Consider the following 15,953-nt stretch of genomic DNA (forward strand, 5'->3'; position numbering starts at 1 on the left):
GAAATCTGAAATGTCTTTTTTGTTCCTTACAGTACAGTCAGTTTAAATTTCATGCAATCTTTAAGCTGTGGACTAATATGTATTATACAATTCTCGGTTTGCCTTTTCAAAGGTGCTTCAACTTATAAATATCAAGCTGGGACCCGGGCCAGGAAATCCAGACCGAGTTAAACGCACAGTCCGTAGGTTCCAGCCTAGCTTTGGGGGCCTTGGCTCGTGCAGCGGCCCCTCCCCCTCCTCCGCCCCCGCGCTCTTCCGGCTACCGGTCGGGTCCCCAGGACAACGCCCGCGCTCACCCGGAGGGAGGGCGGGGCGCGGAGCCGAGGCCGTCACGTCCCGAACGTCGAGAGGCGGGGAATAGCGCTATGACGTCACGAACACCGCCCCCGGCTTCCAGATATCCCCCGCGCCGCCCGCCATTTTGTCTCCAGTGTCTCGTTTGCTGTCGGCAGTGTGGAGGGAAGTGTCTTCCTTCGTAGGCGGGAGGAAGGGACCAGCATCTATTGTCTGTGTTTAACTCCGTAGTTCGGTCAGAGGCCTCCCAGAGCTTTCCCGGGGCAGTCGGCAGGAGCCTCTGCGACCGTCCCGCCCCTCCCCTCTGTCCCCGGGACCGGGAGGGACCCAGCCCGCGTCACGCCCCTCGGCGCTCGCCTTTAGCCTCTCTGTCGTTGCGTCCACATCGCGCCCCCGGAATCAGACGGTATCCCATAGATGGCCAGCTTTCCCCCGAGGGTCAACGAGAAAGAGATCGGTGAGGAATGGGACGATGGGTGAGGGGTGCTGGCGAGCGCGCGGGGGCGACGGAGAGGCAGGGACTCCCCGGAGGAGGGTGAGTCTGAGGAAGGACAGTGAGTCGGGCTCGAGCCCTGGAGCGAAGAGGAAGGAAGCTACCCTGCGGGTGGGTGTCGCCTAGGGTAAATGGGATCAGAATTGAAACGGCGCCTACTGTGCGCTAGGCCAGGAGGGAGGCGGCGCGCAGAGGAGGCAAAAAGGACCAGAGAGCCGAGTGGCGAGAGCTGCAGGGATCGTGTGGCCGGGGCGGAATTGTTCCCCCCACCCTAGTTTTTTTCTCTGGCGGTCTGAGCAGGGCCGTTCTCCTGGATTTCTCTTGGTTAAGGGCCTGGGGCGTCGAGTGGGCAGGGGAGGGCTGGGCAAAGATCCAGGGCTCTTAAAAAGTTTCCAATGAAGAAAAGTATACTTGTCTGTTCCGAGCTATTATTAAAGGATGGGTCTTAGTGTATACGAACTATAAAGAGGAATGCAGCTATCAGCCTGGAAAAAATGTTTTTAAAAATGGTATGGTGTTCAGAAAGGCAGCAAGCTCAGGGGAGGAGACTCAGTTATCTTTCATATACTGAGGAGCGCAGGGAGGAGCAGGATGGTTGGGTGGAGTGACCGGAGAAAAGCTGGCTTACAGAAGAGCGAACTCTTGAAAAGGTTTTCTGGAAACTGGCTTAGTGGCCAAGCTGAAGACAGGCCAGTAGATGTTGAAGGTCCTGCTTTAGGACCTACCCCAATGACTCACTTGAAAGCACCTTACATTATCTAAATCCTCTCTTAAGGTAAAATACCTTAAGGTGGAATCACTTTAAGGGGAGTTGAGGTTTGACTGTTTAGTAAACATTGAACTTATCGTATTATATACGTTATTTAAATATATGCAGTTAAATGAAAATTGGAGGTAGCTACTGAGCAGAGAGCGTTTGCATTTCCTTGTTGTTCAACTAAATTGGTGCCTTTATTGAATATTTGGAGGAGGTTTTCTAGAGAAATGGAGAAGCTAAAGTAGCCAAAAGGCCCTCTATCCTGTATGTGGGTGAAGTTTTATACCTAGAGACAGCTATCTTAGAATTCTGGTCTTTTGTTCTTTTACGGATAAGGTTGACTGGCAGGTTAGGAGGGGACTTTACCCCTGGTTTTAATAACTATTTTAAACATACTGAGAAGACAGAATTCATGTCCAATTGTTGAACTGTGGAATATAGAACTCAAAATTTCTTATTCTCAGTCCAGTGGGTTTTTTTTTTTCTTTTTTCTACTCACAGTGACACTGAGGATGAGTGATTTGCCTTTCTTATATCTGTATTTTACTTCATCTTGAATCATTTTGAAAACTTTCCAATCCTCTCTTCTATGGATTCGACAGAGCTTCTTAGCGTACCAGCGTGAGGTGGAACCACCCACTAAGTAGCCTTTTAAATTATTATTATTTTTTGCATGTTTAAGTCTCAGTGTTATTTCTTGGTTATAGTGTAAAGTTACTAAGTAGATGCCAAATATCTAAAAGAACTTTTGCCTTTTGTAAACTTTTTTTTTTAAGTCTGGTTTTTTGTTTCTTTGTTTCTTTTTAAAATATATCATTTGGATACAAAGTTAAAACCTCTGTAGCTTTGTATCTATCAGTAAGGACCTCTGTTGCTGGTTTCTCAAATAAGTACTGAAAGAGGAGGCAAGATTCCGTGATTGATGAAAGAAGTCTATATGACAGGCAGTCACTGCCTAGAGCTACAGCCCTCTTTCACAAGGCTGTGCCACAGACCCTCCCTTTATGGTTATGAAATTGCAGGGAAGAATGCGAAGGAGCTGAATCTGGTTTGCTTGGTTGAGCAGTGACTCAGATGATGTGTGTGGTGTCGTGTCTTATGGCCAGGTTCCCTGGCAGGCAGCCTTTCCCTTATACCAGGTTGTTAAATCATACTGTCTTAGGATACTAACATGCAGCAGTTGCAGGTCATACACAAAAGTTCAAGTGATTTTTTTTCTTCATTATAAAGTTTGTGCTAGTGTATAATATTGTACCAGTAAATATTTAAATTATTTGGTTAAATGCAGTGATCATTTTATATATCTTGTTAGTAAGCAAAGAAACACAGTAATTATTAACTAAATACTTGTAATGGTATAGTGTATTTATTTGGCAAAATTTGTTGAGGGTGGCCCTATAAGTACATTCATCTAGTTTAATCAGAAGCTTTCTCTTTTTAAGAAAATGCTTGCATGTTTTTCAGTTGAATTTTAGAACTTGCATTCCTTATTTGTGAACTTTGATATTTTTTTCTCCTAAAATTTGTGGATTCTAAAAGATGTGGTTAAAGAGAAGCCCCCCTCCCCGCCCTTAAAAAAAATAGGCGGAGGTTGCTGATTGAGGGGCCAGGCACATAAATGATGATATAAGAGTGTGGGCTTGAAGGCATGGAGGGGAATATGAAGCAGCAAGCCTTTTCTAAAATCACTTGTGTGTGTGTTGTTGTCTGACTGCTGCACAGCTTTTGGGATCTTAGTCCCTGACTAGGGATTGAACCCTGGCCATGGCAGTGAAAGCCCAGCATCTTAACCCCTAAGCTGCCAGGGAACACTGTCATTTGTATGCTTAAAAAATCATTCTGCAGGCATCAAGAGTGTCACTGGTTTGTGAATTGTATATTAAAGTCATGTTCCTGCCAATGAAATTGTTGCTGTTTTGATACAAGTGGGGCAGGGGTATTGGTGGGGGCAGTGGGGCAGGGCGGAGATCTGCTTTGATTAAATCACACCTACAATAATGTGTTTAATTGAAAAGGTTCCACTGTTTTAAGGGCCATTATTAACTGGAATTTATCCAGAACAGGATGAAAGTGAAGGTAGAGAATGGACTTGAAACAATGCAATCTAAGGGATGGTTGAAAACTCACCAGATTTTATCATGGTGAAAAGATTTCATTACTGATGTCATGGCTGTCTTCAATATATGAATGTCATGTGAGCGCAGGATCTCTTATTCTCTTTGATCAGACACAAGACTGAGTGGGCAGAGTGGCAAGAAGGAAGATTTTGAGTCATTAAAAGGAAATATTCTGATAATCTCAGCTATGCCAGAATAGGTGCATGTTTATATTTATGAGTATCACAGGAAAACAGATTTCAGTTTTGTTTTACTTTTTAAACCGTATCTCATTTGTTTAATGTGGCAAAGAATTGGGCAAGGAAATAGTTATATCACTTAAGAATGGGAATTTATACATGTGCTTTCATATTTGTTCAATAAACATTTGCTGAGCCCCTGTCGCATGCCAGATGCTGCGCTCGCTGTTGGCAAAGCATACGTTGAGACTGGATGTGTCACTGAAATGAGTACACTTTGGGGGTTTGCGTAAGTGTATCTGCTCTTGCAATAAGAGTATCAGTGGCTCTCATTTCAATCGCAATACGTAGACTACGTTGTTGGAAAGTTTAAGCCCAAAACATAAAAAATAGATTACAGGGTTGACCACAAAGCAAACCACAAAATAGATAACGGGAAACTAAACTGAAGGTAACTTATAACTGAAAAGGGAGAGTAGCAAAATTTAAATCAAGACAAACCCAAGACAGCATTGGTGACAGACTTAAGAAGATCCTTTCCCGGAATCGAGGAAATGGCAGCCACATTTGCATGTGCACAAAAATAAAAATACATGAAATTGTTCCATTTTTTTGTCCTTAAAAACCAAAAGAATTACTTCCATTTGAGGATGAGTTTGGTGGCCCATTAGGAAGATGCTGAGGACCACTATTTGAGAATCACAAATATAATGCATTTTATTTTATTTTTCGCTTGTTTGGCTGTGCCACTTGTCATGTGAGCGCTTAGTTCCCCACTAGGGGAACCTGCCCCCTGCGGTGGAAGTGCAGAGTCCTGGCCACTCTATCACCAGTGAAATCCCCATAATGCATTTTAAAGTTCGGAGGATTTTTTTATTTTTATGACCCGAAAAAGATAAGCATCTTCTGGTCTGACTAGACCATTCATTTAATAGTGCTTCCTTTGAGTAGTGATATAATACTATACTTTATAGTGGATTATGGTTTTTGAAAGCAGCTGTTGCAGAAGATACTTTTCCTGTAGAGCAACTTTGGTTTCTTGCGTTTTAAAGGTTAGTAATTTGAAAACATAAAGGCAGGGGCTTCCCTGGTGGTCCAGTGGCTAAAACTGTGCTCCCAATGCAGGGGGCCCAGGTTCAAACTGGGAACTAGATTCTGCGTGTCTCAACAAATACGGGAGTCTCACACGCTACAACCAAGATCTAGCACAGCCAGATCCAAGGGAAATAAAAGCATAAGGCTGTGAAAGTCAGGACTTCAGAAATTGGCAGCCCTGAGAGATCATTACATTATTTTTATTTGACCAGGTTTTTTTTTTTTTCTTTAATTGAAACTTTCTTTAAAAGTTCTTGATTTGGGAAATTTTAGGAAAATCACTTCGCCAGAACTTATAAAGATGTTTATCATCATCAAGGGGTCTTCACGCAGCCTCTCTCTCTTCAAAGGGTAGAATGCAGAACTTGGTGCATAAAAAAGGGGGAAAAGTCAGTGGAATTGAGTGAATGCCACAGTAATACAGATGCAGTCTCAAATTCATTGTTGTTATATACAATGTCTTGTATTTTTTTCTGTTTTCTTTTAGTGAGATCACGTACTATAGGTGAACTTTTAGCTCCAGCAGCTCCTTTTGACAAGAAATGTGGTCGTGAAAATTGGACTGTTGCTTTTGCCCCAGATGGTTCCTACTTTGCCTGGTCGCAAGGACATCGCACAGTGAAGCTTGTTCCGTGGTCCCAGTGCCTTAAGAACTTGTAAGACTCTTCTTTTTTGTATTTTGTATCTGTCTGTAGAATTTACTTTTTTTCCGTGTGGACTAATACAATTATTTTGTTGTTTTATGTTATTTCTTTTGAAGACTGTTTTAAATGTGTTTTGATCATAAGCTGAATATATTTGTTAGAAAATCTTTATATATTTGTTAGAAAATCTGTGGAAAGAATTGTCTAGCCTTAATTGTATATTACAGAATATTTTCTCATATAGTTTGGTGTTTTTCTTTCCCATATAGTAAAAGGCAGATTAATTGTGCCTTGATAGTGTAGTTTCTAAAATGTGTGTGAGCCACCAGGGAAATCCCTGATGGCTCAGGTGGTATAGAATCTGCGTGCAGTACAGGAGACCTGAGTTTAATCCCTAGGTCAGAAAGCTCCCCTGGAGAAGGGAATGGCAACCCACCTCAGTATTCGTGCCTGGAGAATTCCATGGACAGAGGACCCTAGCGGGCTATAGTCCACGGGGTCGCAAAGACTCAGACTTGACTGAGCAGAGAGCACACGAACGTAGTATAGTTTCTAAAATGTGTGCGCTGAATTTAACATCTTTCCCTTCTTCTTGTGTCTGGTTCACCATCACGGTTTCATTCTTTCACGCCTTTATCACTGCTGATCGTTACGGCATTAGACAGTCTTCTGGTGTCAGCTTCACAATGTGTTCTCAGAGTTTTTTGTTTTCTGCTTGTTTATACTTTTGGGTTAATGAAAAGAGTCCTAATTAATATAGGGTTCTACATCAGTAAGGATATATTGAAACACATTTGAAATGACAAAATTACAAATTGCTTTTTATTATTGAACTTTTTCTTAGGCACTGAGGATTTTAGTCTGAATTTATTTGGTCATGCCCACATAGCTAATAGCAGACTTTTCCCTTTCCCATCTATAAGGATTCCATTGTTACTCAGTATTACTATAATAATATGGAAGTTATTTTAGCAAACACTTATTATTTAGTATCCACAGGAGTCCAGAATAAATAATAACTAGATGACAATCTGGCTTTTTTTTTTTTTACCAGTCTCTTGCATGGCACCAAGAATATCACCAATTCAAGTAGTTTAAGATTATCAAGACAAAACAGTGATGGTGGTCAGAAAAATAAGCCTCGTGAACATATTATAGACTGTGGCGATATAGTCTGGAGTCTTGCTTTTGGATCTTCAGTTCCAGAGAAACAGAGTCGCTGTGTAAATATAGAATGGCATCGATTCAGATTTGGACAAGATCAGCTACTCCTTGCCACAGGGTTAAACAATGGACGTATCAAAATATGGGATGTATATACAGGTATGAAGTTATAGTCTTGAAAGCAAACTCCATTATTTTATGATGTAAGCATAACTTGTAGACACTAGAAGAATACGATTTGAGGATTTTAACTTACAGAGAAGCAAGAATTGATCCTCTGAATCTGTCTTTATACATATATCTTTATTGGCCTAAACAGCATCTGCAGCTTTTAGTTTTAATTTAGGAAAATAGAGTTCATATTGCTTGATCACTCTTCAGAGAATATTATAGTAGGAAGGGCATGCCTAAGGAACATTTAGTTATCACTTGTAAACTAGTAATGTACTTTATGACTCAAATTGCAAGATGTTTTCTTATATACTTTTTCAATATATAATAGCTTAGAGGCATTCAAGGTAGATCTGGTTTTCAGCAATCATTATCTAGCCTCTGGAAGGCTTTAGTGACATTTTATCTAAAGTTTAACCAGGTGGGTTGAGAAGTTAAATTCTTTGGGCAGTTAAAAGTAAATATGTCCTGGGAATTCACTGGCAGTCCAGTAGTTAGGGCTTGGTGGGTGCTTCCCTGCAGGGGGCATGGGTTTGATCCCTGGTCTGGGAACTAAGATCTCACAAAACACGAGACATGCCTGCTGCGCCCCCCTGCACGCCCCCCCCGCCCCCCAAAAAAAGTAAATGTGCTCTTCACTACCTAAAATGTATAGTTTCAGACTGTTAGTCTGTACTCCAAAATTTAAAAGATTTTTAAAAATGAGCTTTAAAACAGCATGTACATTAGAATACAGCAAGTAATATTAACATTGAGTGGGGATAATGAATCAGTAAATTTGATTGAATTCTGGGAAAAAGTTTACAAGGTAAGCACATCACTTTTCATAGAAAAACAAAACTCATATAGTAGATGAATAAATACTTTTTTTCACTGAGATTATGTTTGAAAATTTAGGCTGTTACTATACAAGGATCTTTTTTTAAAAAAAATTATTTGGCTGCATGGGGTCTTAGTTGTGGCCTGCCACGTCTTGTTCCCTGACCAGGGATCAGACCCAGGCCCTCTGCATTTGGAGTGTGGAATCTTAGCCACTGGGCCACCAGGGAAGTCCCACAAAGATTTTAAATGATGCAGATTTTCTTGATAGTAAGTTGACTTGGTCCAAGAGTTTGTTCACATTTTGGAAATTCCCTTTTAATTTTTCTAATAAATTTAGGCTTTGGTATCTTTGAAATAATTCATTTTAAGACATTATAAATAGTGAATCTAAAGATGATAGTAAAAGCACACTAAAAAATGAGTCATTTTACAAAGGAGGTACCCATATTATTTCTATCCTTTTTTAACGATGAGAAACCTGATTTTTAAAAATATGAAAGCTGGTAAAAATTATTAACATTGCCTCTTTCTGACCTTCCATTGCATTTAGGAAAACTCCTCCTTAACTTGGTAGATCATACTGAAGTGGTCAGAGATTTAACTTTTGCTCCAGATGGGAGCTTGATCCTGGTGTCAGCTTCAAGAGACAAAACTCTGAGAGTGTGGGACCTGAAAGATGATGGTATGTCTGTCTTCTAGGCTGTGGGAAAGAATTAGTTTCTGGGTATTATTACTGAGATGTATTACAAACACTTGACGTTAAAAGTGACATGATCATAGTTGCCTTTTCTCTGCTTAGTCCTTTGCCCCCTTTCCCTGTGCAGATCAAACAAAACTGTAAATATGACCTGGAATAGGAGCCAGCAGTTACTCTAAACAATCTGATACACACGGAACTAACTACACGGATCTGTATCAACTATTTGAGGACAAAATCTATATCAGTTTTAAGGTTTTATTCGAGCTGGTTTGTGTTGGTTTATTTCCTTTATATTGGGGAAGGTTATCAACTTCCTATTTGCTTAGTGAAAATTTAAGAAGATCTTGATGTAATGAAAGATACTCCTTAGTAATTAATAAAATATAAATTCAAACATGATTTACACACCAGAATTTATAATATGTAAATACTAAACATAACTTGGAGAGGTTAAGTAAGAAATTATAAAAATAAGGGATTTACCCTCCAATATAGTAAAAGGAATGTCAGTGTCAAGTTTTAGCTTTTTTGGAAACATTGGTAATTGTGGTGCTTTTACAGTTTTGGGGAATTTACCTTGTTTGAGAGGACCTGAGATGAGCATTTCTTCCCCCTTCTTAACCTCCAGTGAAAGAATTTAAGTTTTAACTAAAACCTTATATTTAGATCCATTGGTGCTCCACCAGCCTCAAGCTGGAAGTTGACAGGCTTGTTTAGACAAGTGTAGCTTAAATTGAGCGTAGTAGGAAACAAGACCCTCAGATTTGGAGACTTGTTTCGGCTTATGGGTCGTAACCATTACCTGATAGAACAATACACTGTTACCAAACTATGTGGCACCTCTTCTACATTTATCAATTCTCTAATTGCTTAGCTGTTAAGGGATCCCAAAAGTAAAAAAAAAAACAAAAACTAAGAGTCAGCTGACCTTTTCTTAAAGGGCCAGATGGTGACTGTCTAGGCTTGTAGACCATACTATCTCTGCAGTAGTTACTCTCCTCTGCTGCCGCAACAGTGGGCATGCTTGTGTTTCAGTAAAACTTAGGTGCAAAAATAAGCAACGGGTATATATTGCCAACCCCTGTTGTAGATCTGTAGTGTTTTAGATCACTGCCCCTTAGAAGTTTGTGAGTCTGCTATTTTTGAAATGCTAGTCATTTCCAGGGTTAACACAGATATTTTCTTTTTGTTCAGGAAACATGATGAAAGTATTGCGGGGCCATCAGAACTGGGTGTATAGCTGTGCCTTCTCTCCTGACTCTTCTATGCTGTGTTCAGTGGGAGCCAGTAAAGCAGTATGTGTCAAAGTTCCTGTATATTTATTGTGAATTGGATTGTAATAATGTATGCAAAATCATTTTAAATCTGGTAACCTATTAAGTCTGTGCTCGGTGTCTTAAATATCTTAAATGTGTTATTTCATGATGGGGGAGAATTTGCATGAGGGAAATTAAATAAATATAGTTACTGATTATTATAAAGTGAGAAATTTTGGGTTGCTTTAGTTAGAGATGATATATGTAAAATATGGGGTATGGCAATTTTATTTTTCATAAGATCTAGGAAAGTATATATGCTGTAGAAGAGATCTAGTCCAAATGTTAAAACATTCCCTTGCTAATTATTTTCTTCTCTGTTGTTCTATTTTTTTTTTTGGTCCAGTTTGCTGTTTAAAAAGTTTTGAGTCCCAGCTGGTCCTGGACATTTAACTGAAAAAAAGTAACTTAAAAATCTAATAAGAATAAAAATAACAGTCATGTATGTCCTAGAGTGAATTTCATCTAAATTTTATATGGTCTGTCTTGCATAGCATACCTGTAGACAGATTAAGTACAAAGTGACTCTTAAGAGAGTTATCCTTACTGATGGACCCTCCTTTACTCAGTTATCTACTAGCTCTGTGTTAGTATAGTTAAAGTGATCTTACTAGCTTCAGGTATTTATGAAAATGGTTGAAGTCCAAATAAATGTGATGATCACAATACACTTTGAATTAATGGGGGTGGGAGTCTAAATAAAATGGATTTTATTTAGCCAAGAAGTGTGTTAAAATGATAGTTGCAAATGTTGACAGTTTAGGGGGAAAATACTCAGTTCTTTAAAAATCATAAGAAGAGCAAAGCTAGATGTTGACATTGCTATTTTAGGCTGTGTGTTTTCCATATGCTTCTTGCTTTCCCTGTCACAGGTGGTGGCAGCAATATTGGTGTGATTGAGGTTATGCTGGCACCACTCGCACACAGGCGCACAATGGTGTTAGCTGGGCAGAAAGAGTGGCATCTCTGGCTACCGGGCTGGGGGCGACCTTTACCGTAGGATGAAGTAACCTTGCATTCGGCTGCAAGGTGTACTGTACGTACACAGGTGCTGGTCGATGTCCACTTTCTGCTTTTCTTTCTTTCTTTTTTTCTTTTTAAAAATAATTAAAAATAATTCCCCCCGCAGTGAACCCAACTGACTCCTCCGATGTAATTGATCTTCCAGTCTGGTGGAATTGGGAGTCTTAACATGTGAAACCAATTTAGTGTAATGTAATTGGCTTTCAAATGGTTTCTCTGTGCTATTTTTTGGAATTCATTGTGATACTAGAGATACCTTAAGTCTTTGATCCAACTGAAAGTTTGTATTTATTTTCTTTGGAAATAATATATTGTGTCTGTGCAGAAAAAAAGTAGCAAAAAGGATTGCTTTACTCCAAGAGGAGGAGAGTTTATCTTATTAGGATTGTTACAAACCTCTAAGCTGATGTTTAATATAACAGACTGAAGTAAACATTAGAGTCCTGTTTAGAGCTATTCTGCACAGTCTAACTACACTGATCTTTAGAATCTAAAACTATGTGTGAACTAGTACTAAAGTAACTTAAATGTTTTACACTTAAAATGACTAATGATTGTGGTCCGTTTGGGAAAAATAAGATTGGCAAATCTTGATTCACAGAAATGTTAATTGTATTATTTTTGTAAATTAGCATTTTCATTTTGTAATGTGGTTTAACATCCTTGTTGTTTGCCAAAGAAATTTCATTTGGCTGTGAAAAATTCTCTTTGCTTGCAGTATCTGTTTCTCTTCCTAGGCTCACGTTGGTGACCCAAGCCTATTGTAAACAAGTGATTATCTCAAAGGGAGATGCCAATGGAGTAACAATTTGTTAACCTTATATTTTCTGTCTGTATATTTTTAAAAAATTTGGTAGTTTCTGGAAATAAAAAAAGGGGTTTGTAGTACTTAACCCTATTTATTTTTATATATTTTAGTTAATTAGTTTTTGGAATAAATGGATTTCAGTATAATTTTGTGGTTAAGTTGCATTGCCTTTTTTGTGTTTAGGCTTATTTTTAAATTAACATTTAACCGAAACATTTGAAATAGAATTTGCATGTCTACTTTAATTAACTTAAAAACTGATTTTAATCTGACTATGACACTGAGCATATTCTTTTAATTATTCATAATTTATAATGTTTAATTTAATATAATCTTAATTAAATTTAGCTGTTTTAGTTTAAGATGTGCGATTTTGTCCTCTGCATGTCCGAATGAAGCTATAACATGTGCCTTTTCTTGCAGGTTTTCCTTTGGAATATGGATAAATACACCATGATACGAAAACTAGAAGGGCATCACCATGATGTTGTAGCTTGTGACTTTTCTCCTGATGGAGCATTGCTGGCTACGGCATCTTATGACACTCGAGTGTATATCTGGGATCCACACACTGGAGCCATTCTGATGGAATTTGGGTGGGTACAGCATGTATTATTTCAGTCTGTAATTCTTCTCTACTATCAGTGTAGTTTAAGAAGTTCCAGAGATGATCTGAATCATTAACATGTGACATCTAAACTTACAGTCTATTGTAATTTGAAATTTGGGTATCATTTATGCCCTTTAATCGGAGAAGGCAATGGCACCCTACTCCAGTATTCTTGCCTGGAAAATCCTATGGATGGAGGAGCCTGGGAGGCTGCAGTCCATGGGGTCGCTGAGAGTCGGACACGACTGAGTGGCTTCACTTTCACTTTTCACTTTCATGCATTGGAGAAGGAAATGGCAGTCCATTCCAGTGTTCTTGCCTGGAGAATCCCATCGACGACGGAGCCTGGTGGGCTGCCGTCTATGGGGTTGCACAGAGTTGGACATGACTGAAGCAACTTAGCAGTATGCCCTTTAATAATGCATCTAAATTCTACCAATAAACTTGATTGTCTTGATACAGATCTTGTTACTTAACAGGACATGACTCTGTAGAAGTGGTAATTATATTTAGAGTTTTGTGTTGGGGAACCATAAACTTAGTCTTAAGAGTCTTAAACCACTCTAAAAAGGAGATTAGTAATTAGGTTTAAGTACTTCATTTAAAGTGGATCTGCTCCGTCTTCTCAATTGTGTTCATGAAGGCCACTCTAAACTATTCAAAGACTGATGTACAAGGTAGTTTTGTTTCTTGAGGTGACTCTCACTTGCCCTAAAACATGTCTTTTACTTCAGGCACCTGTTTCCCCCACCCACTCCAATATTTGCTGGAGGAGCAAATGACAGATGGGTACGATCTGTATCATTTAGTCATGATGGACTGCACGTTGCAAGCCTTGCTGATGATAAGTAAGTGTGTGAATTACAGCTTGACATATTTATTATTGTCTTTTAAAGATTTCCTTTCATTCTTCTACTTAATAAAAAACATTCTTAAGGATGAAAAAATCTTTCTACAGTTGGAGTTTTAATGACTTTCTATCTAGACAACACTTTGGGAGATGTTGGTGTGTCTTAAATATTGGCCTGAGTAGTATTTGTGTAAACTGAAGATAATAAGTGCCTTTTCCTGTGTTCTTTATTAACGAGTTCAGGCAAACTAGGTGCATTTTTAATCAGCTTTTTAGCTCAGCTGACAGGTTTCTTTTTTATTAAGTAATATCAAGGTTGAAACAAGGACATTGTCAAAGTGAAATAAATGGTAAAAACAGTCATTAGTACCTGCTGAAATTGAGACTGTAAGGATGAAATGAAATGTCACGTGTCTGAAATGTGCTGCTTTTGGTAAGAATCAGGAACTAGATGCAGCCATTCCATTTTCCCATACTTTAATCAGTGTGCCTGGATATGGCACTAAGCAATTTGGGAACATCGATGTAGAAAGTGACTCATTATGATCTTTCTAGACTGTTAAGAAACATGGGGAGAGTTATTTGCCAATAATCATTGTTTTCCTTTTTGTTTAGGTAGGTTCTGACTTAGCACAGAGTGGCATTTCTTTCTAAATTTTAAAAGTTGCTTTTACCTTAAATTTCCAACTAGATAATTATTGGACAATTTATTTCCTTTCTAGAATGGTGAGGTTCTGGAGAATTGATGAGGATTATCCTGTGCAGGTTGCACCTTTGAGCAATGGTCTTTGCTGTGCCTTTTCTACTGATGGCAGTGTTTTAGCTGCTGGGTAAGTGATTTTTCTCTTAAGAGGCAATTTAAGTTGGCTTTAGTCAAAGCAGCCTGTATGTTACTCAGTAAATTCCATAAGGGCTCTTTATAATACTATTGCAGGTCTCCTTAATCAGGTTTTAATGTGCAATTTGTGGCTCCAGCTCACAGCCTTGGTGGTAATTGTTTGAACTGTGGGATGATGAAATACGTGGATTTGTGTGACTGAGCCTGTGATTTTTTGTTTGTTTCTGTTTAGGACACATGACGGAAGTGTGTATTTTTGGGCAACTCCAAGGCAAGTCCCTAGCCTTCAACATTTATGTCGCATGTCAATCCGGAGAGTGATGCCCACCCAAGAAGTACAGGAGCTGCCGGTTCCTTCCAAAGTTTTAGAGTTTCTCTCCTACCGTGTTTAGAGGACGCTGCCTTCCCTAGTATTAGGGACTGAACACACTTTACACAAACCTCAAGCTTTACTGACTTCAAGGTTTAGGAGATTTATTTAATTTGATACATTCTTGTATTGCATTTTGATCAATTGAGCTTTTAAAATATTATTTATAGACCTTAGAAATATTTCTGAACATATCAAATGTAAATTTTTTTTCTAAAATTTAACTGTGAAAACATATACATACATGTATATATTTATATATAAGCTGCTGTGTGTTGAATGGACCCTTTTGCTTTTCTCATTCTTAGTTTCAGCATGTATATGTTGCTTCAGTAGAGCTGCAGTATATATCTTTGCTGTAAAGTGGAAGTAACTTTTTATTATTCTGTAACACTGAGTTAGCTGGTAAGTACTAACTTAAGAAAGCTGAATTGCACCATACAAAATGTGTATTTGGTTGGGGGGTGGTCAGACAGCTGACCTGCAAGTAAAACAGCTTCTGTCGAGGGAAGGATTTTGTTTTTGTTAGGAGTGGCATCTGAGAGTTGGAGTTTGAATGTGACATTATTAAATTAAAAATAGGATATAACCAGGAAAAAGGCGTGTCTTTTTTTTTCCCCCCTAACTGTTGCTGCGGGCCTTAATTTTGGAAAGCAGCTTGCTACTTTAACCCCTGTGGTATAAATAAAGTACTATAAATTTTAGTCAATTTGAAAAATCCATCTACTGTATTATTGCTAAATATTTTGTTTGTACTAGGGGACAATTAAGACTGTGGTGGGGATTTGTTTTGTTTTGTTTATTTTATACACATATCCTATGTTTCTGCAGAGGATAATACTGGTGACTTGCCAAAGAGAAGCAATACAGTATATCTGCTTTTGCCTTCTGTTATTTATCTTACCTGCAGATATTAAGAATGTATGCATTATGTAAAATATATATATTTTTGTTGAGTTTTCTAATTAAAGACTTAAAAAACTATCGCAAATGTTTCTTAAATATGTTGGAAGCACCAACCACAAGCAAATTTAACAAGAGTAATGAAGAAATAGCACAACTATAGGACACTCAGTTCAGTCGCGTCCAACTCTCTGCGACCCCTGGACTGCAGCACGCCAGGCTTCCTTGTCCATCACCGACTCCTGGAGCCTACTCAAACTCTTGTCCATTGAGTCGGTGATGCCAACCAACCATCTCATCCTCTGTCCTGCCTTCAATCTTTCCCAGCATCAGGGTCTTTTCCAGCGAGTCAGCTCTGCATCAGGTGGCCAAAGTAATGGAGTTTCAGTTTCAACATCACTCCTTCCAATGAACACTCAGGACTGATCTCCTTTAGGATGGACTGGCTGGGTCTCCTTGCAGTCCAAGGGACTCAAGAGTCTTCTCCAGCACCACAGTTCAAAAGCATCAATTCTTCAGCGCTCAGCTTTCTTTACAGTCCAACTCTCACATCCATACATGACTACTGGAAAAACCATAGCTTTGACTAGACGGACCTTTGTTGGTAAAGTAATGTCTCTTGCTTTTTAATATGCTGTCTAGGTTGGTCATAGCTTTTCTTCCAAGGAGCAAGCGTCTTTTCATTCATGGCTGTAGTCACCATCTGCAGTGATTTTGGAGCCCAAAAAAATAGTCTTTTCTCATTGTTTTCAGTTGCTTCTCCATCTATTTGCCATGAAGTGATGGGACCAGGTGCCAT

The 15,953-nt window shown here is 39.0% G+C and overlaps 1 protein-coding gene across 1 annotated transcript; it reads left to right on the forward strand.

Annotated features, from left to right (window-relative positions):
* Positions 1-416: 416 nt before the first annotated feature.
* On the forward strand, positions 417-15,235 carry WSB1 (WD repeat and SOCS box containing 1). The gene is made up of 9 exons (XM_019981572.2): positions 417-751; positions 5,423-5,591; positions 6,634-6,902; positions 8,287-8,418; positions 9,631-9,731; positions 12,007-12,179; positions 12,928-13,041; positions 13,766-13,873; positions 14,114-15,235. Exons 1-9 carry the CDS (start codon positions 712-714, stop codon positions 14,271-14,273), a joined length of 1,266 nt encoding a protein of 421 aa, XP_019837131.2. The 5' UTR covers positions 417-711; the 3' UTR covers positions 14,274-15,235.
* The last annotated feature ends 718 nt before the right edge of the window (positions 15,236-15,953 follow it).

Source organism: Bos indicus, chromosome 19, assembly GCF_029378745.1.
Source record: "Bos indicus isolate NIAB-ARS_2022 breed Sahiwal x Tharparkar chromosome 19, NIAB-ARS_B.indTharparkar_mat_pri_1.0, whole genome shotgun sequence".
NCBI classification, from domain to species: domain Eukaryota; kingdom Metazoa; phylum Chordata; class Mammalia; order Artiodactyla; family Bovidae; genus Bos; species Bos indicus.